The sequence below is a fragment of the Muscardinus avellanarius genome (assembly GCF_963383645.1).
Source record: "Muscardinus avellanarius genome assembly, chromosome: 21".
Taxonomy (NCBI): Eukaryota; Metazoa; Chordata; class Mammalia; order Rodentia; family Gliridae; genus Muscardinus; species Muscardinus avellanarius.
The window spans coordinates 657,027-682,520 of NC_137807.1; the positions used below are offsets into that span (position 1 = coordinate 657,027).

Sequence of the window (25,494 nt, forward strand, 5' to 3'; positions counted from 1 at the left end):
TCTGTCGGCCCTCACCTCTGCGGTGTCCAGCTGCGAGCTCCAGCTGTTGGCTGGCTCCACCCACCTCTGCCACCTGACAGCATCCTCTCGATTACTGTACAATTAATGTATAAAAGCAGCCCGTTCCCCCAGCTGCACAGCCCGCTCGCCGCAATTGGACCGCGGCAGCCCTGTAATTAACGCCGTCGTGGAGGAAGGTCCCTCAAAGGCTCTGCACTCCACTGGCGCGATCCTGGGCAATCTTTTGCTAATTTTGTACTGATTTGGCTATTTTTGTACTTCTTTCAGCGGAACTTGAAAGAAAAACCTGAACTAGAAACAATGAGTGTGTTGAAATAACGCACATTAAAGCCAGGCCAATCAGCCGCTCCCCGTGTGAGCTACTGAAGGTCTGAGCTTGACCTCGCCCCAGAAACCCTCGGCTCCTCGGCTCCCGTGTGCCTGCCTTTCCCAAGAGGAGAAAAGAAAGCAGAGGAAGTGAGCTCAGGGGACAGGGACGCACAACAGAGCCGGGCACTGGAGGCGCACGCCCGTCCTCCGGTACGTGGGAGACTGAGACAGGAGGATCGCAGGTTCGAGCCCAGCCTCAGCAACTTAGTGAGACTCTCATTGTCCTAGCGAGACCCTGTTTCAGAATAAAAAATAAAGCTGAGCATGGGGACGCACGCTGGTAATCCCGGTGCTTGGGAGGCCGAGATAGGAGGGTCACGGGCTAGAGGCCAGGGCTGGGGCTGGTCATGGAGCCCAGAGGGAGAATGTCCCAGTCCCACCACCTCACCTGAGCCTTGGCGCTAGACGAACGGGAAGAAGAAGTCGAAGGGCAGCCTGGCGTTGATGGTGGGCTGGGCGCGGAAGCCAGGCTCCGCGGGCGCCGCCGCGTCCACGAAGGTCACCGCGCTGGAAACGGCCACGGGCCCGGCCTGTGCCCAGCGGGTCTGCAAGGGAAAGGCAGGGCTGCGGGCTGCCACGGGACGGCGGCCTCGCCACCCGCTCCTCCTCCGCCCCGGGTCGGCTTAGGGATGGACAGACCCAAGGAAGCCGAGGGCGAGGGCGGAGGGCGAGCTGCGCTGACCAGACTCGGCCTTCAGAGGATTTGCCAGATCGTGGAAAACTAGAATGCTAATGGAAACTGCACCCCGCGCCGCCTGCAATCCCAGCCCTTGGGAGGCCGGCAGGAGGATCGCAGGTTCAAAGCCAGCCTCTCTGATTTAGTGAGACCCTGTTTCAAAGTGAGTGAGACAGGGATTAGGATTCTGCCCAGAGGTAGAATGACCAGGACTAGACACACAAAAATAAATAAAACTTTTTAGTGGAGTTTTTCCTCCAAGTAAAAGAGAATGGCTGTCAAATAGATTTTGCTTTGTTTCTGTTTTTTGTGGTTCTGGGGATGGAACCCAGGGGCTTCTACCCCTGAGCCACACCCCCAGCCCTATTTTTTATTTTGAAACAGGGCCTTAGCCGGGCGTGGTGGCGCACGCTTGTCATCCCCGCGCTTGGGAGGCGGAGACAGGAGGATCGCGCTGGTTCGAAGCCAGCCTCGCTGGCTTAAGAGACCCTGTTTCCACATAAAAATGTTAAAAAATAGGTCTGGGAGTGTAGCCCGTGGGAGTGTATCCCGGAGGTAGAAGGGCTTCCAGGAACCCCAGTACCACCAAAAAAAAAAAAAAAAAAAAGAAACAGGGCCTCACTAAGTTGCCGAGGCTGGCCACCAACCGCGATCCTCCTGCGTCAGTCTCCCAAGTACTAGGATTACAAGTGTGTGCCACTACGCCCGGCTCAGAAGACTGTTTTAACAATCCAGATTAGTCAAATTATCTTTTTTATTTTTTTACCAAGTAATAAATTTTGCCTGTCCCACTTGAATTGATCTGGACGTCTGTTTTAACCTGGACCTTTTACATTTTATTTTTGTTATTTTTGTGTGCATTTGGTGCTGGGGGGCATTCTACCTCTGAGCTCCACCGCAGCCCTGTTTTATTTATTTGGAAACAGTGTCTCCTAAGTTGCTGAGAGCCTCGCTAAGTAGCTGAGGCTGGCCTCGAACCTGTGATCCTCCTGTCTCAGCCTCCCATGTATTGGGAAGACGGGTGTGCACCACCACACCTGGTTACTTGATTCTTCATTGTGTGGGGCTCATGGTAGGTAACCACCGCACTGCGGAGCCCTGCCCTCGCCCCAGCTCACGTCTTAAAATCCAGCCAGACCTACCTCAGGAAAGGAGGCGAAGACGAGATGTGCGGTCACGTTGATGACCCTGGCCTGGGGGTTGAGCAGGGATCCGTACTTGGTCCACCGCACTTCGATAACCAAGGCCACCGGGAGCTGGCAGGCGTCCTGCAGAAGCAGATGCCGGGTATCAGCCTGAATATTACACAACCTCCTGTCACACTTAATCTGCAGCTCAGAGTTTTAATTATAAAACGTTCCATGTATTACAAAATGTTCTGAACATGAGGATGAATAGACGCTAGAGGTTCAGATAACAGCAGCACTGGCAAAGCACGTTTTATTAAAGTGCTTGGTGCTCCAAAAATACTGTAGTGCCTACCATAGTTTTTCCATCCCTCCTCAGAGAGAGAGAGACATAGAGATGATGGATAGATAGATAGATGGATAGATACAGAGATAGATACAGAGATAGATGATAGATGAGCCCAGGAGACCTCTACCACTGAGCTACATTCCCAGCCCTCCTTCTCTTCTCTTCTCTTCTCTTCTCTCTCTCTTTCTTCCTTGTGTGTGTGTGCATGCAGTACTGGGTTTTGAACCCAGGGCCATTCTATCTCAGAGCTACTCCCCAGCCCCATTTAACCTTTTTTTTCCTTTTTTTTTTTTTTTTTGGTGGTACTGGGGGTGGAACCCAGGGGCTTTCTACCTCCGGGCTATACTCCCAGACCCATTTTATACTTTATTTGGAAACAGGGAGCCTCACTAAGTAGCTGCGGCTGGCTTCGAACCCGCGCGATCCTCCTGTCTCAGCCTCCCGAGCGCGGGGATGACGAGCGTGCGCACCACGCCCGGCTCCCCATTTAACTTTTATTTGGAATCAGCATCTCACTGAGTTGCAGGGCCTCACTAAGTTGCCGAGGCTGGCTGCAAACCTGACCCTCCTGACCCGGGCGTGGTGAGCACACTTGTAATCTCAGCATTCGAGAGGCTGAAACGGGAGGATCGCAGTTCGAGGACAGCCTCAGCTACTTAGGCCCTTTGCCTAAGTGACGCCCTGTTCAAATTAAAGTGAGACCCCAGAAAATTCAGTGAGACTCTGTTTCAAAATAAAGAATAAAAACTAGGCTGGGGATGTAGCTTGGAGGTAGAATGCCCCTGGGTTCCATCCCCAGTACTGCAAAACACAAAAACAAAAACAACCTAGCCTTCTTCCTGTCTCGGCCTCCCAGGTACTGGGAGTACAGATGTGCACCGCCATGCCAGTTTTAACTTCTCACTTTGAAATTGGGCCTCACTAAGTTGCTGAGGCTGGCCTCGAACCTGCCATCCTTCTGCCTGCGTGCACCACCGCACCCGCTGTGTCCCTCCCCAGGCTGAGCTTGGGGGCTGAAGTCCCACTGACCCTGAGGGCTCGCCCTGTCTACTGTCTGCACCTACCTCAGAGGCTATAGGAGAGAAACTGGAAACAGGATTCTATTTAGAAACAGAATCTCACCAAGTTGCTGAGGCTGGCTCTGACCTACAATCCTCCTCCTCAATACTGGGATGATAGGTATGTGCCACCATGCCCGGCTTTTTTTTTTTTTTTTGAAACAGGGTCTCACCAAATTGTGAGGAGGGCCTCGCTAAGTTGCTGAGGCTGACCTCCAACCTGCAGTCCTCCTCTCTCAGCCTCCCAAGTCCTGAGATGACAGGTGTGAGCCACCATGCCTGGCTTTGGTATTCCCTTTAAAAAGAACTTGCAAGCCGGGTGTGTTGGCGCACGCTTGTCATCCCAGCATTTGGGAGGCTGAGACAGGAGGATCGCGGTTCGAGTCTTCCCCCTGGAGGGGCAGGAATGGAACCGTGTGTCTTAACCCAGTGTCAAGAACTCCAGGAGGACTTGCCGGGCTCACGGGGTGGCAGAGTTAGCTGAGATAAGCGTGGTGACCCCGGGTCTCTGCGGGATCCGGGCGCTGAGCTCCTGCGCCCCAGGGCTCCTGTGCCATAAATAGCCAAGCGGATAATGAGCGTCCCGGTGACAAGAAGCTGGGCAATTATGGGGGCGTTGGCGAGCACGCCTCCGGAGCCCGAGCGTGACAGGACGGCCCACGCTGCGACTCGAAGACAAAAGGCAGGTGGGCGGGAGAGTCACGCGGGCGAACCTATTTGTAGGATGTCAACTTCCACTAAACTCGCTGGGGAACTTTGGAATTGACAGTACTCGCGTGGGCTGCCCCGGGGACCGGGGACAGCGGCTGGGACACGCTGGCTCTGGCCGGGAGGGAGCCTGGCTCGCGGCTTGGGCAGCGGCCGGCACGGGCACCGTGAGCGGCCAGTATCCCAAGTGCATGGCACTGGAAGGGTTTTGGCGTTTGCATTCTTCAGACGGTGGAATATTTGCACCAACGTGACGACGGAGAAGCTGTGGGGACGGACCCACGTCTACAGCCAAAGTTGGCCAGGCATGGCGGCCCACGCCTGTCATCCCAGTACTGGGGAGGCCGGGACAGGGGGTCACCCTCACCAAATAGTGAGATTCTCATCAACCTAGCAAGACCCCGTTTCCAAAAAAATACGGCTGAGGATGGGGCTCAGAGGAAGAATGCCTGTGGATTCAATCCCCAGCACCAAAAAACAAAACAAAACAAAAACAGCAAGCCAAGTTCACATTTTCCTTTTGCCCTCTGCACAGCCTGAGGGTGACTCTGAGTGAGGCCAGACAGGGAATGTCCCTCGGAGCGTCACACTGGTCCTCAAACGTTTCAGGCTCCGGATTTCCTGGGACAGGGACGCCCCGGTGTGGAGACGGGACGGGGGCTGGCAGTGCTTTCGATTTCTGGGGTGACCAAGGACCAAAGCTGTGGCCACGTTTAACTCTCTGGACAGTCATCACGCCCACTTCACAGAAGAGAAAACGCTTCAAACCTTAACGCTGCTAACTGAAGTCAGCCTGGATGGTGCGGGCGCACGCCTGTAATCTCAGTACTTGGGAGGCCGAGACAGGAGGCTCGCAGGCTCGAGGACAGCCTGCGCCAGCAGGGAGGCTCTCAGCAACTTAGTGAGACCTTGTTTCAGAAAAACAAAAAATAAAGTAGGGGTAGGAGCGGAGCTCGGAGGTAGGACGCTTTGGGGTTGAATCTCTAGCAACACACACACACACATACGCACGCACGCACGCGCGCACACACACACAATTCAGGCCAATCTGAAAAGGAGCCCGGCTCACAGAGTGCCCCGCGGCCGCAGTGTCCCCTCGCAGAAGGAGCAGGCCCGCTTACCTTCATGTTGGACGGGTGGGTGATGAGGCGCACAGGCACCCAGTCCAGCACGTCCTGAGCCCGGGAGTTTCCAAAGGGGGCCACGTAGTCCGGGAAGCCCTGGCCCTTCAGCAGGCTCTCCACCCTGGCCGCCAGCACCCGGCACGGGACGGCGCTGCTCAGCCTTCAGGAAGGAAAGAGGAGCCCTTCAGCACCAGTCCTGCATATGTTAATTTATTTACATATATTTTTTGTGGTACCAGGGATATAACCCAAGGGCCTCTACCTCCAAGCTATACTCTAGCCCTATCTTTTTTTTTTTTTTTTTTGCGGGTCTGGGGGGATGGAACCCAGGGGCATTTGACCTCCGAGCTACTCCCCCTGCCCTATTTTTTATTCTTTATTTTAAAACCAGGTCTCACTGAGTTGCGGAGGGCCTCACTAAGTAGTTGAGGCTGTCCTTGAACCGTGATCCTCCAGGTCTCAGCTTCCCGAATGCTGGGATTACAAGTGTGTGCCACCACGCCCGGCCTCGCCCTATCTTATTTTATTTTTTATTTGAAGCCAGGTCTCACTAAGTGGCTGAGGGACTCACTAAGTGGCTGAGGCTGCCCTCAAACTTATGATCCTCCTGTCTCAGTCTCCCAAGTATTGGGATTTGAGGCATATACCACTCCTGGCCCACCGGCAGATTTTTTTTAGTTTTTTGGGGTTTTATTTTCAGTACTAGGAATGGAACCCAGGGGCATTCTACCTCCAAGCTATATCCTCCAGCCTTATTTTTTATTCTTTATTTTGAAACAGGGTCTCACTAAGTTGCAGAGGGCCTCAGTAGCTGGGGCTAGGTGTGAACGGAGATCCTCCCGTCTCAGCCTCCCGAATGCTCCACTAGCAGCTTTTAAAGGTCTCTGTGAGGAGGAGGACAGGTCCGAGAACAGCCTCAGCAAATGGTGACACTCTCATCGACTTTGCGAGATTGTTTCCCAGTAAGAAATAAAATTGGACTGGGAGCAGAGCCCAAAGGTAGACGGCCTCTGGCTTCCATCCCCAGTACCACAAATAAAGGAAAATGGAGGTCTCTGCACGGAAGCCCGTCTGCTCATGACGCTCTCCCTCTCCTACGGGCAGATGATTTGACGGAGGCTGAAGCAGCCCCAGCTTTGCGAATCCCGGCCAAGGAGACCATCCAAAGCGCTGATTCCCAAACTGTGTTCCACTGGCGCTGAGGCCCCCAGTGAGACACCGCCCCGCCACGCCCTCCCGGCCTCCTGAGCACACGCTGCTGCAGCCTCGGAGGAGTCTGAGCTGGGATTTTTGAGACGTTTCCTCCATCACATTTGGTAAGAAAAATGGTTGCGATCAGTTTGCTGCTGTTCATTAATAATGGCCATAAAGCCGGGCGTGGGGCGCGCGCTCGTCATCCCAGTACGCAGGAGGCTGACACCGGAGGATCGCGGTTCGCGGCCAGCCCCAGCTACTTAGTGAGGCCCTCTGCAGCTCAGTGAGACCCTGTTTCAAAATAAGGAATAGAAAAAGGGCTGGGGGTGTAGCTTGGAGGTCGAATGCCCCTTAGTTCCATCCCCAGACCCGCAAAAAAAAAAAAAAAAAAAAGAAAAAAAAGAACAAAGCATGAATTCGTTCGAACCACCCCCTCATGTTAGGTACATGAGGCTGTAATTGTCTTCTGTATTTCTATCTTTTTAATAAACTTCTTTAAATCTTAAAAAAAAAAAAACAAAAAAAAAAAAACGAAGAACAAAAAGTGGGGCCGGGGGTGTAGCTCGGAGGTAGAATGCCCTGGGTTCCATCCCCAGTACTGAAAAAAAAAAAAGTGCTCATCCGCGGAGGCAGAGGCTGGTCAAAGTGATACAGGGGAAATGCATCCTTTTCTGATCAACACAAACCATCAGGCTCTCACCTCAGTTGGCAGCCAGACCGCATATCGTAACCAAACAACACCGGGGTCCGGACCCCCTCCCTCGCCAGGCAGTCCTGCTCACTGGTGCTGTGGAGAATAGTGAGCTGTCCAGATCTGTCCATGGTCTGAATTATCCCTGACATTCGGGGGCAGTTAAGGAATGACCCACAGAGGTGGAGCCGCCTGATTCTCTAGTGTGACGGTACCACGGCCAGGTGTGGTGGCGCACGCCTGGAATCCCAGTTTTTGGGGGAGGCTGAGACAGGAGGATCACAGGTTTGAGGATGGCCGCTACAAGTGAGACTCTCATCAACCCAGCAAGACCCTGTTTTAAAGACAAAAATAAAATATGTTGAGGGTGTAGCTTGGGAGGTAAAAAAAGCCCCTGGGTTCAATTCCAGGACCACTAAGAAAGATAAAAAATGGAGGAGGAGGAAGAGGAGCCACTTGTGCAACAAGAGACAGGAGGGGGGCCCGGTTCTCCTTTCTCTAGGTCGCTGGGATGTTGACAATTATTTTCTAGGTCATTCTCAGCAACTCAGCAAGGCCCTCAACAATGTAGTGAGACCCTGTTTCAAAATAAAAAATGAAAAGGGCTGGGGTGTGCCTCAGAGGTAGAATGCCCCTGAGTTCAATTCCTAACACCACAAAAAATGTAAAAAGTAAAAAAAAAACAACAACAACAATAGGAAAAGAAAAAGGAAAGGAAGAAAGGAAAGAAGGAAGGAGAACTTGAATGCATCCACGTATCAACTATCCTAAGATTTCTGGGGTTTTTTTTTGTTTTGTTTTGTTTTTGGTGGTACTGGGGGTGGAACCTAAAGGCTTTCTACTTCCAGGCTATACTCCCAGACCCATTTTATATTTTATTTGGAAACAGGGTCTCACTAAGTTGCTGAGAGCCTCACTGTTTTAAAACACTGACACCAGCCAGGTGTGATGGCGCACACACCTGTAATCACAGTACTTGGGAGGCTGAGACAGGAGGATCGTGGTTCACAGCCAGCCTCACTGCTTAACGAGGCCCTCTGCAACTTAGTGAGACCCTGTTTCAGAATAAAGAATAAAAACTAGGGCTGGGGTTTGTGAAGCTCAGAGGTAGAATGGGTTCAATCCTCAGTACCAGGGGGAAAAAAAGCTGCCACTAGCCTGGCATGGTGGCGCAGGGCTGTGATCTCCCTCAGTTCTTGGGAGGCTGAGACCGGAGGATCACAGGTTTGAGGACAGCCTCAGTAACTTAGTGAGACTCTCTGCAACCTCGTGGAACCCTGTTTCCAAAAAGGAAGGAAGGAAAAGAAAAAGAAAAGAATACAGGGGCTGGAAGTGTAGCTTGGACACAGAATGCCCCTGGGTTCCATCCCCAGCACCAAAATAACAACACCAAAAAAACCTATCCTGGCGCCTCCCTCAGCCATGCTGTGTCCCCAAGGTGCCCGTCTCCCCGCAGCCCGGCCCCCACCACGCTCAGGGGACCCCGAGCAACAGGGCGTGTGGCCGGGGACAGGGACGCGGCCTTCTCCACTCGGCACAAGGATATCCCTTCTGCGGCTGGAAGCCGGCGGCCACCGGCAGCCCCACCACGTAGCCGGGGTTTCCGCTCAGAGGCGCCGCCTTCCTGTTGTCCTGAAAGAGAGTGCGGGGCCGGGAGCGCTCGCTGGGCAGGGGAATGAGCTGCCTTCAGTATCAAGTGGGGAATTAGCAGCCAATAAGGGAACCTCTCCCCCGCACAACTCTAAATATACCTGCCGCGTGTGGGCGGGCACCGTGCTGGAAAAGAACAAGCCGGCACCGAGGGGATTGATTCCCAAAGGGGGAAAGATGCAGGGGCTGGGTGTGGCTTGGGTCCAAGCATCTCACACTCACACACGCACACATGCACACACACACACACACACACACACACACGCACGCACGCCCTTCCCCGGGCACCAAGGGTCAGATGCGGTAAAACTTCTAAGCTGATTTTGTCCAAAAAGTTCTAAGTTCTTTTTACTTGGTAAATACTTGGATGACATGGCTCCAACTTACCTGAATAAAGTCAATTTCAAACTTCTGCTGCGGGGGGACCTGTGCCCGGCTGAGCGTCCCCAGAAGGAAGGAGAGGCCCGCACTGGCGACTCTGCCTGCGTCTGTGTATGTGAGGCTGTACCTGGCCTGAAACAACACGCCGCTGCAGGTCCGCCTGTCTCCAGTACGTTTCAGTAGCCCTACCAGGAACAAATACCCGCCGGGTGCCGTGGCACATACCTGCAATCCCAGGACTGGGAGCCTGAGACGGTAGGATTGCAGATTTGAGGCCAGCCTCAGCAATTAGCAATACTCTCAGCAACCTAACAAGACCCTGCCTCAAAACAAACAACAAAAAAAATAAATACGATAGGGCTGGGAGTGTAGCTCAGGGGTAGAATGCCCCTGGCTTCTATTCTCAGTACTGTACCAAAAAGAAGAGAAAAACTATATATTCATAAGCAGCAAAACCTTCTGTGTGTGTGTGTGTGTGTGTGTGTGTGTGTGTGTGTGTGTATTATTGGGGATTGAACCCAGGGGCATTCAACCTCCAAGCTACACCCCCAGCCCTATTTTTATTCTTTATTTTGAAACAGGGTCTCACTGAGTTGCAAAGGGCCTCACTGAGTAACAGGCTGTCCTGGAACCACGATCCTCCAGTCTCAGCCTCCCAAATGCTGGGATGACAAGCATGTGCTACCATGCCTGGCCTTCTTTATTTTATTTTAGCTTATTTTTTTAAAGGGTCTCACTAAGCCGGGCGTGGTGGTGCACACTTGTAATCCCCGTGCTTGCGAGGCTGAGACAGGAGGATCGCGCAGGTTCGAAGACAGCCTCAGCAACTTAGTGAGGCTCTCAGCACCTTAGTGAGACCCTGTTTCCAAATAAAGTATAAAATAGGTCTGGGAGTGTTGCCCAAAGGTAGAAAGCCTCTGGGTTCCATCCCCGGCACCACAAAAAAAAAAAAAAAAAAAAGAAAGGTCTCACTAAGCCGGGCGTGGTGGCGCACGCTTGTAATCCCCGCACTTGAGAGGTAGAGACAGGAGGATCACACAGACTTAAGAGACCCTGTTTCCAAATAAAAATATAAAAACTAGGTCTGGGAATGTAGCCCGGAGGTAGAAGGGCTCCCAGGAACCTTAGTACCACATAAAAAAATAAATAAATAAAAATAAAGGGTCTCACTAGGTTGATGAGAGTTTCACTACTTGCTGAGGCTGTCCTTGAACCTGCGATCCTCTTGTCTCAGTCTCCCAGGCCTGTGCCACCATGCCCGACTACCGTTCCCATTTCTTGAAGCTTCTGTCTGTTTCCAGATTAGGAGAGGCGCTCTCAGCATCGCCCCAGCGGGCAGGGGTCATCTGAGCCTCTCCGCGTCCAACTTTTGCAAATCAGCTGGTAAAACCAGGCAGCACCTCACACAGCGTCCTTTGCAGAGGAAACGTCCCCAAACACACCTGCAGGCAGCCCCAGAACCTTGACATCGGCTGGCGAGACACTGGGTTTGTGGAGCGGAGTGGAGAAGGGCCTCTGCGGACAGCCATGGCGGGCAGGCGGTGGCGAGGGAAGCGCCGGCAGGGATGGACCAGGCCCTGGGCGGCCCCGGCGCTCGCCGTCTCAACTGGGAAGCCAGGTGGATGCTTACCTCCAGCACCACGTTGCTGCAGACTTGCTCGGGCCCCACACGGAGGAGCCGGGGCCCCAGGACGCTGGCGTCTTCCAGGCGCACGCGGGTTTTGTTTAGCGACTGGATGACGACGGACTGGATGGCGATAGGGACCTGGATAGCACAAAGCCCGGGTTACCATGGACACGACACTCTACGGCCGATGGTTACGACGGCAAAAGCCTTGCAAGGGGCCGCTGCTACGAGGGATCGCCACGCGGGGGTTAGCGTGGCCCAACAACGCGCCGACCGTGGTTGCACATTTGCAAACAGAGACATTTGGATGTACACACATACGTACACCCACGAGGAAATCCTAAGGACAGAACCCACGGCTGAAAAGCAGCAGCTTCCAAAATGTGTCCACACAAAGACTGGGTCCCAGCTGCCTGTTCTGAGCCGGTGGAACCAGAGAACAGCCTGGATGTCCATCAGCTGATGGACGGATAGGTACCAGGTGGTCTGTCCACACCGAGGAACGGCATTCAGCCACAGACGTGAAGCACAGGTGCATGCTACACCCATGGGTCCTCAGAGCATCCTAAGCTGGGCACGGTGGTGCATGCTCATCAGCTCAGAACTTGGGAGGCTGAGACCGGAGGATCGCAGGTTCAAGGCCGGCCTCAGCAAGTAGTGAGACGCTCAGCAACCTGGCAAGACCCTGTTTCAAAACAAAAAATAAAAAGGTAGGATGCCCCTGGGTTCAATTCCTAGTACACTCACAGAGAGAAAAACTTGCTAAGAGAAGGAAGCCAGACGCCAAGGGCCGGCATTATTATCTGATTCCATGTATATGAAATGTCCAGACAGGCAAATCCATGAAGGCAAAAAGTCAGTTAGTGGGTGCCAGGGCCTGGGGAGGAGCTGGGGAAGGAAGGCGGATGCTAAGTGCAGCCAGGCTTCTTGAGGAGGCCTTGGGGCTAGAGCGAGCTCCCCGAGGAGGGGTCCGGGCCCCTGCGCAGGTGTGCGTGGCCACTTCCTTTCCAGTGTCGCCCTGGCACAAATGTTTGTGTCCAGAGGCTTCACGAGATCAACCACAGCCAGACTCAGCATCCGCGCTGCTTCCTGCATGGGCGGGGTGGCCGTGCCGCCTTGGCCTTGCCCAGGCCCCGCAGGCTGCGCTGCCCGCTCAGCACCGGAGAACAATGGCACATGGGAAAAAACACGGAGCTGACTTCTGAGCCCAGCGGCCGGTCCCACAGACTTTGGGGGACGATCACCAGGCCGCTGCCCGGGCCCCCAAGGGATGTGTCCACAGGCCGGCACCGGGCATGGGCCCGCAAGGGCTAAGCACACAGTGGTCCTCTCTGGCCTCCTGGCCACAGCCCGACAGACCCCCGGGCCAGGAAAGAACCCACCCTCAACCCCCCAGGGTGCGCGCTGGGGGAGTGGGAGAGCAAGACAGCAGGGTGCCTGAGAGGGCTGGGTTGGGCCCACAGCACCACACAGGTCACCTCTAAGGGGCGGAGAGTGAAGGGGCCCAGGTAGCTCAGTGGTAGAGCACTTGCTTGGCATATGGAGGGCTTGAGTTCCATCCCTAGTGTGACAAAAGGAAGGAGGGAGGGAGGGAGGAACGAAGGAAGGAAGGCGGACCAGTCAAGTACAGGAAGAGGTGGGGAGCCCCAACAATCTGAACTGTGTACTGCGTACTTCTACTGGCTTTCTGGCAGCTGCTTCTGTAACGCGATACGGTACTCTCCTAGTTGTAAGTGTTCTTCTCAGAGCGCTCAGAAATAAGACAGCGGCTGAGCGTGGTGGCGCACACATGTAATCCCGGTATTTGGGAGGCTGAGACAGGAGGATAGCAGGTCTGCTGCCAGCCTCAACGATTTGTGAGGCCCTCCATAATGCCAGCCACGCCTGGCTAGCGAGGCTCTTTTTCAAAATAAAAAATAAGTAGGTCTGAGAGTGTAGCTTGGAGGTAGAATGCCCCTGGGGTCCATACCCAGTATCACACACCAAAAAGAAAAGAAAAGAAAAGAAAAGAAAAGAAAAGGAAAGAAAAGAAAAGAAGACGGTATATTATGATCTATGATCTAGTTTACTTTCCATTAGAAATACTCTTACCTTTATTCTCGAATTAGGCACCTGCACAAAAAGAAACCATAACACATACTGTTAAGTGCAACACAGAGATGTGGCTTCATGATTTTATATATTTATTTATTTATTTATTTATTTGCGGGTCTGGGTATGGAACCCAAGGGTATTCGACCTCCGAGCTACGTCCCCGGCCCTATTTTCTTTCTTTCTTTCTTCCTTTCTTTCTTTCTTTCTTTTGGTGATACTGGGGTTCCTGGAAACCCTTCTACCTCCGGGCTACACTCTCAGACCTATTTTTATACTTTTATTTGGAAACAGGGACTCTTAAGCCAGCCTGGCTGGCTTTGAACCTGCGCGATCCTCCTATTTCTGCCTCCCAAGCACACGGACTACAAGCGTGCGCCACCACGCCCGGCTATTCTTTATTTTTGAAACAGGGTCTCACTGAGTTGCAGAGGGCCTCACTAAGTAGCTGAGGCTGTCCGCGAACCGCGATCCTCAGGTCTCAGCTTCCCAAATGCTGGGATTACAAGCGTGCGCTGCCGCGCCCGGCTTACACTTATCATTTCTTAAAAGGGAACAAAGAATGGGAAACATACCTAATGAATCAGTTCCGCCTCTAAATAATTCTTACCTGCAAAATTGTAGGGCTGCTGTAGTACGCCATGCTAAGGGCCTCCATTTCTTCGCACTGTTCTAAACGCATCTTTCTGGTGCACGTAACAGCCTGGTTCACCAGAAAGCCTGGAACGCAGAACATTTCCGAAGGGGAGAGGAAAAGAAGACATTTTTCAACTGTCCAACGGACTAAAATAAACACTGCAATTTGCACAAAATTGCAAAGTAAATTCCAACACAGATAGGTGATCTGCTGAAAATACGGTTTAAGAGTTTTCAACTAGGTAATAGGTGCATACAATTCAAAAGGTACAAAACGATGTCGAGCGGCCTCGTTCCGACTACTGTCCTCCCAACACCCCTCCCCAGAGGCAATGGGTCAGTTTCTGGTCTTTCTGGAAATAGTCTGTGACAATAAAAGAAATACGTATGTAAATATTTTTAAATTATTTTTCTCTTTGAGGAACAAATGTACAATAGACATATTATTCTGTTCTTTGATTTTTCTACTGAACACGTTTTTTTTGGGGGGGGTACTGGAGATTAAACCCAGGGCTCATTTTAACTCCCAATTACACCTCCAGCCCTTTTTATTTTTTAAATTATTTATTTATTTGCGAAACTGGGGATCGGATCTGGAGACATTCTATCTCCAAGCTATACCCCCAGCCATATTTTTTATTCTTTATTTTGCCACAGGGTCTGGCTAAGTTGCAGAAGGTCTCACTAAGTAGCTGAAGCTGGCTGTGAACCTGTGATCCTCCCTTCTCAATCTCCCAAGTACTGGCATTACAAGTGTGCACCACCACACCCGGCTTATTTTTTTTCTCTTATTTTGAAACAGGGTCTCGTTAAGTGGCTAGAGCTGTCCTCAAACCTGCCATCCTCCTGCCTCAGCCTTCCAAGTACTGGAGTTTCAGGCTTGCGCAAGCACACCAGTCCAGCAGTCAGCGTATCTCGGAGATCAGTCTGTGCGGCATATGAAGAGCTTCCTCCTCCTGTTTTGGGCTAATTCGCATGTTTTCCAGCTGTGGCATAATCATCCCACCCGCTCCCGGCGATGCACACGTCGGCACCCCTGCTCTCGCAGACGCGCATCACGCACCGCCGTGCCTGTTCTTCCGCCCGTGGGTCGGCATTTCTGCAGGGCCGGCCGACTCCTCCAGGTTGACAGCGGGGTGCGAGGGCTCCTGCGCTTCTCATTTCCATCCATGGGCTACGCTGCCCTTCACGGGGGCGCGGCCGACTGACAGTCCCGGGAGGAGGCGCGGCGTGATCCGCACAGCTGCACCTGCTGCTGCGGCTGCGGCTGCTTCTTTTTGTTGTTGTTGTTGTTGTTGTTGTTGTTGTTGTTGTTGTTGTTGTTGTTACTGGGGATGGAACCCAGGGGCATTCTACCTCCGAGCTACACCCCAGCCCTATTTTTTATTCTTATTTTGAAACAGGGTCTCACTGAAGTTGCTCAGAGCCTCACTAAGTAGCTGAGGCTGTCCGCGAACCGCGATCCTCCGGTCTCAGCCTCCCGAGTACTGGGATGACAAGTGTGCGCCGCCACGGCTGGCCAGCTTCAAATTTTTTGAGCGCTGTCAATCTGACAGGTGAAAATGGCATCTTCTTTTTGTCCTTTGTTTTGCTTTCTTTTTAATTAATTAGTGTGTGTGTGTGTGTGTGTGTGTGTGTGTGTGTGTGTGTGTGTTGTTACTGGGGTTGAACCCAGGAGCATTCTCCCTAGGATGCTGAGGCGGTCCTGCCACCTGCCAGCCTCCAGTCTCAGCCTCCCAAGCGCTGGGACTCGCGCGAGGGCCTCCGCACCCGGCTCGCTGTGATTCTTGTGGCTTCTGGGCCTCCTTAGCGGGAGGCATTTCCTGGCTCTCTGTAACTCAGCCTCTTCACAGGGGTGTTTGTTGATGGATGTGAGCGCCGCTGCCCGGCAGGGTGAGTCCGCGGCGCCTCACACGCTCCAAAAAGGAGAAGCGGTGCTCCCCGGCCGCGCACGCTTCCGTCCCCGCAGCACCACCGCCTGACTGAGCGCAGCAGGGACCCTGTGCCTCCGCTTCCTCGTCTAGAAAGTGGCCAGACTCCGGCCACTGCAGCCCTGCGGGACTTCCCAAAGGGACTGAAATCAGAATAGGATAGCGGCTTGTCATCCCAGCATTCGGGAGGCTGCGATGGGAGGATCACGGTTCTCGGCCGGCCTCAGCTGCTCAGCGAGGCCCTGTTTCAAAATAAAGAATAAAAAATGCCAGGCGTGGTGGCGCAGGCTTGTCATCCCAGCAATCGGGAGGCTGAGACAGGAGGATCGTGCAGGTTCGAAGCCAGCCTCGGTTACTTAGTAATGAGGCCCTTTGCAACTCAGTGAGACCCTGTTTCAAAATAAAGAATAAAAAATAGGGCTGAGGGTGTTGCTCGGAGGTCGAATGCCCCTGGGTTCCATCCCCACCATAAATAAATAAATAAATAAATAAATAAATAAATAAATAAATAAATAAATGTCACTCTGCCGATCAGTGGAAAAACACAGGCAAGCACTTAGCGCGGTGACCAGCATGTAGAAAGTGCTTAATAAACGCAGCTCTGGTCAAGCTCCGGACCTCCCAGCCCCTGAAAGTGTCCAACGACAAAGCGGGCTGTTTTCAGGTCCTGAGCTGCTCACCACTCCCAGGGCCGAGGCGGAGACCGTATGTAGTAAGAGATTCCGCATGGTGGGGAGTCATATGCTTTGAAGTCTGTCTATTTATTTATTTATTTATTTATTTATTTATTTATTTATTTATTTTTGCAGTACCAGGGATTGAACCCAGAGGCATTCTCTCTCTGAGCTAAACCCCCAGCCCGATTTTATTTCTTATGTGGAAACAGCATCTCACTAGGTTGCTGAGGGTCTGGCTACATTGCTGAGGCTGGCCTCGAACCTGTGATCCTCCTGTCCCAGCCTCCCAAGTACTGGGATTACAAGTGTGCGCCACCACGCCTGGCTAGCAAAGTCTTTTTATAAGGAAAAAGAACGAGGGCCGCTCTCTCACCTGCAGGGTTATCATCAGTGCAAAGAGATGACGTCAGTGGTGATGGAAATCTCAGAAACGAAGCCGAAGAGTTGTCTGAAGTCTGTAGACGAGCCCCGTACTGCAAACGCAACGACCATCAGCTGCTGCGCGCCGCTCAGCACCCAGCGCCACCTACTCAGTGCCACCAACGCTGTGGGCAGCCGGCCAGAGGGCAGCAACACACGAGCGGCCCTGGCCCGCGAGGCTGGCCTCTGGCTCCCCTTCCCTTTTAAAGGACGTTTCAGGTGTATTATTATTTTATTTTATGGTACTGAGGATTGAACCCAGGGGCATGCCACCTCTGAGCTTCACTCCCAACTGAATTTTTACTCTTTATTTTGAAACAGGACCTCACTAAGTTGCAGAGGGCCACCCAAGCTTCTGAGGCTGGCCTTGAACCTGCGATCCTCCTGTCTCAGCCTCCCAAGGACTGGGATTACAAGAGTGTGACTTCACACCCAGCTTAAGTTATGTTTTATATGCATGACACTGTACTGGGGTACTACCTCCGAGCTATATCCCCAGCCCTATGTTGTTTTATTCTTTATTTGGAAACAAGACTTTGCTAAGTTGCCGAGAGCCTCACTAAGCTGCTGAGGCTGGCTTGAACCTGCGACCCTCCTGCCTCAGTCTCCCGAGCTTACAGGCGTGTGCCACCACGCCCGGCTCATGTCCCTGCACCTGTAGGCTGGCGAACTTTGGGATTCTTCTAGAAGGGTGCGGAAGAAGCTGGCAGAAGCGCGTGCCTCTGCAGACAGGAACGGGTGCCTGGGCTCGACGTGAGAGGCGAGTGTTAATTATTTAGATGCAGATGATGGTATACATTAAAAATCATACAAAAAGTTTTTGCAGTACTGGAGATGGAACCCAGGATCATTCTCCCTTCAAGCTCCACCCCCAGCCCTATTTTTTAGTCTTTCTTTGGAAACAGCGTCTCACAGAGTGGCAGAGGGCGTAAGCAGCTGAGGCTGGCCGCGAACCGCGATCCTCCGGTCTCAGCCTCCCGAATCCTGTGATGACAAGCGCGCCACCCTGCCCGGCTCACACTAGATTTTTTAGTCTGTGATATCAGTTCTGTCTCCGGAAAATCGTTTTGCTGGTAGCATACTGCAGTGAACTCAAAGGTCAGGGAGCTGGAGGGCAGAGGACAGACCCCGGCCTCGCCTCACCTCGTAGTTAGCGGTCTTCGGAGTGTCCGATTTGGCTGAGGAAGAAACGTCGGGTTGCGGGTTCACTGCGAAGCCATCGGACGCTTCCATCAATCTGTCGAAATTGTTTTCATTGGGCACTTCTGGGTTGATAAAGGATAACGCTGGTTTATCTGTTTTTAGAAAAAGTATTTTATTTTATTTTATATTTTTAGCAGTACTGGGGATGGAACCCAGGGGCATTCGACCTCCGAGCTACACCCCCAGCCCTATTTTTTCTTCTTTATTTTGAAACAGGGTCTCATTGAGTTGCAGAGGGCCTCACTAGGTAGCTGAGGCTGTCTGAAACACGATCCTCCCGTCTCAGCCTCCCAGATGCTGGGATTACAAGCATGTATCACCACACCCAGCTGGAAAAAGTATTTTAAATTAGCATAAAAGATACGCTTACTATATATGACATCTATAATTTACGTGTGTGCATATGTGTTTTTGTGGGGGGGGTCGGTACTGGAGATTCAACCTGGCAGTGTTCTAACTCTGAGCTATACCCAGCAGCCCTGTTTTGTTTTTATTTGGAAACAGAGTCTTGCTAAGTTGCTGAGAGCCTCACTAAGTTCCTGAGACTAGCCACGAACCTGTGCTCCTCCTGTCTCAGCCTCCCAAGTACTAGGATTACAGGCGTGCGCCACCACGCCCAGGGAAACAGTTTTCAGTAGCATTAAGGTTGATGTAAAATTAAAATACAAAGTGTGTTTACGCACGTGCGTGCGCTTCAGAAGCTAAAACAGGAGGATCACAGGTTCGAGACCATCCTCAGAAACTCAGTGAGCCTCTCATCAACCTAGCGTGCCCCGTTTTAAAAATAAAAATTAAAATTTGGATGTGGTGGTGCATGCTTGTAATCCTAGTACTTGGGAGGCTGAGACAGGGGAGCACAGGTTTGAGGACAGCCTCAGCAACTTCGTGAGGCTCTCAGCAACTTAGTGAAACCCTGTCTCCAAATTAAAAAAATAAAATAGGACTGGGGGAATTGCCTGGAGGTAGAATGCTCCCTGTACCACAATAAATAAATAAATAAATTAGGGCTGGGGGTATAGCTCAGAGGTAAAGGCCCCTGACTTCAATCCCTAGTGCCAGAAGAAAACATAAAAATAAAATTTAAAAATGCATATATATAAAGACATTCAAAAAAGATGATAAAGTTTTTTTTTGTTTGTTTGTTTGTTTGTTTTTGGTGGTACTGGGGGTGGAACGGCTTTCTACCTCCGGGCTACACTCCCAGACCTATTTTATATTTTATTTGGAAACAGGGTCTCACTAAGTTGCTGAGAGCCTCACTCAGTAGCTGAGGCTGGCTTCGAACCTGCGCGATCCTCCTGTCTCCGCCTCCCAAGCGCGGGGATGACAAGCGTGCCCACCACGCCCGGCTTTCAAGATGATAAAGTTTAACCTTAATAAAACCATAAATGTCTCTGATCTTTGGTATCTTGATAGCACTCCACGCTCACGTGTGCTGTGCACGAGAGACACTGGCTTGACCTAAATGCTCAGATAAAAATAAAGATCCTGTTTTCACGCAAATAGTCTTAGTAAAAAGAAAAAAGAAAAAGGAAACAGAAACCACAGGTGACGTTCAGAGCTGAACCTGATTTCCGACCATTACACCAGGAGGAAATAAAGCTAAAACAGAAAATAAAAAGGTGCAGCCAGGCATGGTGGCCCACGCGTGTAATCCGCGGATGTGGAAGGCTGAGACAGGAGGATCGCAGGTTTGTGGCCAGCCTCAGCTACTGAGGGAGGCCCTCCCCAACATAGGGACACTGTTTCCAAGTAAGAAATAAAATTGGGCTGGGAGTGTAGCTCACAGGTAAAATGCCCCTGGGTTTCATCCCCAGCACCACAAACATATACTTGGTGGGGTTTTTGTTTTGTTTTGTTTTGGGGTGTGTGTGTGTTTATACATGGTATAAACACCTTTGAAATCAAGTTTAAGAACTGAAAAGATAACTACATAAACATGACTACTTTCTTTTCTTTTCTTTTTTTCTTTTTTTTTTTTGGTGGTACTGGGGTTCCTGGAAGCCCTTCTACCTCCGGGCTACACTCCCAGACCTATTTTTACATTTTTATTTGGAAACAGGGTCTCCTAAGTCAGCGCGCGCGGCTGGCTTCGAACCTGCGCGATCCTCCTGTCTCCGCCTCTCGAGCGCGGGGATGACAAGCGTGCCCACCGCGCCCGACCTTAAAATAATTTTAAAAGAAAAGCTTTTCCAGAGTTTCATTAAATCTATGAACATCAAATACTTACAGTTTGCAGTATGAATGCAGAATATAGACGGGTTGATCTGGTCCACTAGCTTAAACACCCTTTGAGGTGGATTTGCCGTAAAATTCAGGGAATAGACAGCTGCTTTTTGACTACAAAACTGGCTATCACCCCTGAAAATTAAAACAAAAAACAGTCACGTAAAGTTTTAGGGCATAAACATAATAGTATCAGCAAAATTGTTATCAAAGCTGGGCGTGATGCTGCAGGCCTGTATCAGTACTTGGGAGGCTGAGAAAGGAGGATCCAGGTTCGAGGACAGCCTCAGCAAGCAGGGAGCCTCTCATCAACCTAGCAAGACTCTGTTTCCAACTAAGATACAAAATCAGGCTGGGCGTAGCTCAAAGGCAGAAGGCCTCTGGTTCAATCCCCAGTGCCACACACAATAAATTCCATACAATAACAGTTACATGGAGGGTATTTATGAGAGCGTGATCTTACGACTATTTCTATTTTTTTTTTAAGATTTAAAGAAGTGTATTAAAAGGCTAGAAATACAGAAAATAGTTACAGCCCCATGCCAAAATGGCATGGGGGGAGGGTGGTCCAGGCCAACTCACCTCCCCCCTATTTCTATTTTTATTTCGTTTATTCGGTGTTCAAATATTTGGCATTTGAAACTCTTACCTCTAATGGAAAAAAAATTTAAACAAATATTACTATGTGTTTTTTTTTTTCCAGTATGGGGAGGGAGGGTGGAGGTTGAACCCAGAGGCATTCTAATTCTACTCTGAGCTACACCCCCAGCCTGATTTTTTTATTCTTTTTTTTTTTTTTAATTTTGTGGTATTGGGAATGGAGCCCAGGGGCATTCTACCTCCGAGCTCCACCCTCAGCCCTATTTTTTATTCTTTATTTTGAAACAGGGTCTCACTGAGTTGCAGAGGGCCTCGCTAAGTAGTAGCTGAGGGTGAACCCTGATCCTCCTGTCTCAGCCTCCCGAATGCTGGCAAGCCTGCGCCACCATACTTGTAATTTATTCTTTATTCTTCATTTTGAAACAGAGTTTCGCTAAGTTGCAGGGTCTCACTAAGTAGCTGAGGCTGGCCTCCAACCTGCACTCTCCAGCCTCTGCCTCCCAAGTACTGGGATTATAGGGTGTGAGACCCTGTTTCCAAATGAGATAAAAATCAGGCTGGGGTGCACCAGCGAACAGATGGTGTCCAACAGAGAACCTGCTATAGTCCAAGTTTCCCCAGAATTAGCCTGACCTCAACGGCCAATTCTCCAGGCTTTTATTTATTTATTTATTTACAATATTAGGCACAAATTCAGTTTCCTATTGGGTCGATGAAATAATCTCTTATGAGATTATGAGATTATTGTGTGTTGCTTGCTAAAACATGCTAAGATGCTCCATGTAAATTAGCAAGGCGTGGGGGCGCACCTTGTAACCTCAGCATTCGGGAGGCAGAGACGGGAAGATCGCAGTTCGCGGACGGCCTCAGCTACTTAGTGAGGCCCCTTGCCACTCAGTGAGAGCCTGTTTCAAAATAAAAGACTAAAAAATAGGGGTGGGGGTGAAGCTCAGAGGTAGAATGCCCCCCGGTTCCATCCCCAGTACTGTTAAAAAAAGAAAAAGAAAAAAAAGTCTGTGAAGTTTAGGCTACGACATCAATTATGGAGAACAGACTCTTTGCCTCGTAAGCTCCCAGTGTGGCCTGTGAGAACAGGTGCCCGTCTGGGTCACCAACGAGCACAGCACTACTGCCCTCTGCTTAACTTAGTTTCAAGTACCACGGCCACAACACAAGCGGGCAAACCCACCGGCACCCGTCCTTGGGCAGCCCCGCGGTCAATTCGCCAGCGCGCCGCAGGGCAATTCGGCCTCCAGACGGTGAGAGTGTCTCTCGGGAGGAACACACCTTCCCCTCCTCGGCCTACACTGTCACCTGGCGGCTGCCGGTAGGAGAAGCCGGTTTACACCCTGCTCTGCACAGTGTGGCTTTTGAACAGGCAGAAAACAGGAAGCCGGGTTTGGGTTATTTGAGTCTGGGTAGATTTTCACTTTCTGCTACCTTTCTTTTTCTTTTCTTTCTTTCTTTCTCTCTTTTCTTTCTTTCTTTCTCTTTCCTTTTCTTTTTTCTTTTTTTTTTTTTGTGGTATAGGGGATTGAACCCAGAGGCATTCTATCTCTAAACTACACCTCCAGCCCTATTTTATTTCTGTTTTGAAACAGGGTCAGCCGGGTGTGGTGGCATAGCCTTGTAATCCCAGTACGTGGGAGGCTGAGACAGGAGGATCACAGGTTTGTGGCCAACCTCAGCTACTTAAGTGAGGCCCTGTTTCCAAATAAAGACTAAAAAATAAGGCTGAGGGTGTAGCTTGGAGGTAGAATGCCCCCTGGGTCTCATCCCCAGTACTACAAAAAATAAGAAATAAAAATAAGCCGGGCATGATCATGGCACATGCTTGTAATCCCAGTACCTGGGAGGCTGAGACGGGAAGGCGGCAGATTCACGGCAAGCCTTAGCTGCTTAGTGAGGCCCTCTGCAACTTAGTAAGACCATGTTTCAAAATAATAAAGAGCTGGGTGTGATGGCACATGCCTGTAATCCCAGCATTGGGGAGGTTGAGACAGGAGGATCATGGTTTACGGCCAGCATCAACTACTACCTAGTGAGGCCCTCTGCAACTTGGTGAGACCCTGTTTCAAAATAAAGAATAAAAAATAGGGCTGAGGGTGAAGCTCGGAGGTAGAATTACCCTGGGTTCCATCCCCAGTACAGAAAGAAAGAAAGAAAGAAAGAAAGAAAGAAAGAAAGAAAGAAGGCTGGAGGTATAGCTCAGAGGCAGAATGTCCCTGGCTTCAACCCCTAGTACAGAAAAAGAAGAAGAGGAGGAGGAGGAGGAGGAGGAGGAGGAGGAGGAGGAGGAGGAGGAGGAGGAAAGGAACAGGGTCTCACTAGACTGATGAAAGTCTCACTCCTTGCTGCGACTGTCCTGCCCGGGGGTCACAGGCCTGCACCTCCACGCCCGGCTTATCCTGGTCAGGCGTGATCAGGGGCAGGCGTCGTGCTTACGTGACAACTGGCACGGAACAGGAAGAGAAGATGCTGAAGTCCAGAGCGCCGCAGTCAGGGTCACAGCAGCAGTTGGTGTCGCACTGTGCTGGGGACAAGTCACAGACACACAGGGCCGCAACTGCAGAAACAGACAGGCAGGATTCACAGCGCTGCCATCTGCAGGCCCTGCCTGGCCCCCGCCGCCACCAGGGCCCATAAACCGGTTCCCCACGCGTTTTGTTTTTCCTGTGGCGCTTTGGGGAGCATTGGAGAAGTGGAAATTAGCCAGCCTGACACTCAGGGCAGCAATTTCCCAGTGGGGCGCATCTTTTGACGCGCTTGGGAAGCCCCGCGGTACCTCCAGCGACACTGGTTTGGTAACTATGAAACCCAGACACCTGCAGTTTTCAAAACCCTTCAGAGGAGGCTGAAAAGCCACACAGGTTTAAGAATCGGCACGCAGCCGGATGCGATGGCACGCACCCGTCACCTTGGGAGGCCGAGGCAGGAAGATCAAAGGTTCACAGCCAGCCTCAGCTACTTAGTGAGGCCCTCCGCAACTTAGTGAGGCTCTGTTTCAAGATAAAGAATAAAAAAATAGGACCGGAGGCGTAAAGACTCCTGTACCTGACTGTGAAATAGCACTGCAACTGGTGGCCACTAATGTAAAAAGTTCCCTGCCTTCTGTGTTTAAAATGAGTCTTGATTTGTTATCCAAACTTAATGCCCTTGTAGGCAGCTTTAGGACCGCTGAGGGTAAAGCAATAGTGTGTTTTTTTGGTTTTTTTTTTGTTTTTTTTTGGTGGTCCTGGGGGTGGAACCCAGGGGCATTTGACCTCCGAGCTATACCCCCTGGCCTATTTCTTTTTTTTTTCTTTTTTTTTCTTTTTTTGTGGTACTAGGGATGGAACCCAGAGGCTTTCTACCCCCGGGCTATACTCCCAGACCTATTTTCTATTTTATTTGGAAACAGGGTCTCACTAAGTTGCTGAGAGCCTCACTAAGGAGCTGAGGCTGGCTTCGAACCCGCGCGATCCTCCTGTCTCAGCCTCCCAAGCGCAGAAGCAATAGTGTTTAATAACTCAAGGAAGAAAAAGAAGAGTAGCTATCCAAGATGTGAGTGCACTTAACCAGACACCAGCGGCTCCTCCAGGGCGTCCGCCAGCCAGGCCTGGAGGAGCGCGGGCTGCGGATGAAGGTGCCCCTCCTAGCACGCAGGCCGGCCGGGAGCGAACAGCGGGACCCCCGCGGCCTATGCAAGCCTCGGGTTGAGTTTCCTCCCCGGCTGCACGATCCGTTCATCGTCTTCGGCAGCAAGGTCGCCCGAGGTCAGCGCAGGTACTTTAAAGATGTGATACTGTGCCCGGGGGGTGCCAACACGCTCGACCCGGGTTGCCGGGAGGATGCCCGGCTCCGCGGCGCCGGCAGCGTCTGCAGGGCGCGGGGCTCCCCGCCTCCCCGCGTCCTCCCCGGCCACCCCGCCTCGCCGGGCAAGCGGCCCCGTCGGCGCCCGGTACCCACCGTCGGTGACCGCGCTGGGCCTGGGGCCGGGCGTCCGCGGGGCCCTGGGAGATGGCGAAGGCCCGGGAGCGGCCGGGGCTGCCGCGCTGGCGTGGAGGGCCGCCGCCGCCGCCGGGGTGGGCTCCTCCGGGGCGATGGCGGGGGCCCAGCCGCCCAGGAGCAGCAGCAGGAGCGGCCGGAGCCCGCGCCGCCCCATGGCCGGGTGGAAGCCCGCGCCGGCCGCCGGGCCCGGAGGAAGAGACGGCGTTGCCTGGCAACCGCGACAGCCGGGCGCGCGGCCTCACGGGAAGGAGCCCGAACGGCCCGGGAATCCGCGGCGGGGGCGTGGCCTGACCCGGACGGCGAGTGGTGGGCGTGGTCTGTTGGGGGCGGGGCCTTGAGAGGCGGGGCTGCCAGAGACCAGGGCGTGAATCCGTCTGCGGTTCCTTGTAGGTCTACGGCGCGTTTATTTTTTATTTTTATTTATTTTATTTTATTTTTCAGAACTGAGGATCGAATCCAGGGCCATTCTACCTTCCTTCGACATTATATATATAATATATATATTATATTATATATAAATTGTATATAATATATTATATATATAAATATATTATATATAGCATATATAATATATTTATATATAAATATATATAAATATATATAAATATATTATATATATATATATTTTTTGGTACTGGAGATTGAACCCAGGGGCCATTCTACCTCCAAGCTACACCCCCCACACCCTTTTTTTTTTTATTCTTTATTTTGGTGGTACTGGGGATGGAACCCTTCTTCCTCCGGA

General features: G+C 51.6%; 1 protein-coding gene across 1 annotated transcript; it reads right to left on the bottom strand.

The window, feature by feature from the left end:
• Positions 1 to 791: 791 nt before the first annotated feature.
• On the bottom strand, positions 792 to 24,903 carry TCTN1 (tectonic family member 1; the record flags this gene model as incomplete). The annotated part of the gene is made up of 15 exons (XM_080717574.1): positions 792 to 935; positions 2,209 to 2,334; positions 5,430 to 5,592; positions 7,327 to 7,462; positions 8,856 to 8,949; positions 9,355 to 9,533; positions 10,791 to 10,863; positions 10,979 to 11,113; positions 13,067 to 13,087; positions 13,677 to 13,786; positions 16,684 to 16,783; positions 17,874 to 18,025; positions 20,164 to 20,294; positions 23,205 to 23,325; positions 24,708 to 24,903. 15 exons carry the CDS (start codon positions 24,901 to 24,903, stop codon positions 792 to 794), a joined length of 1,881 nt encoding a protein of 626 aa, XP_080573700.1.
• Positions 24,904 to 25,494: the final 591 nt, after the last annotated feature.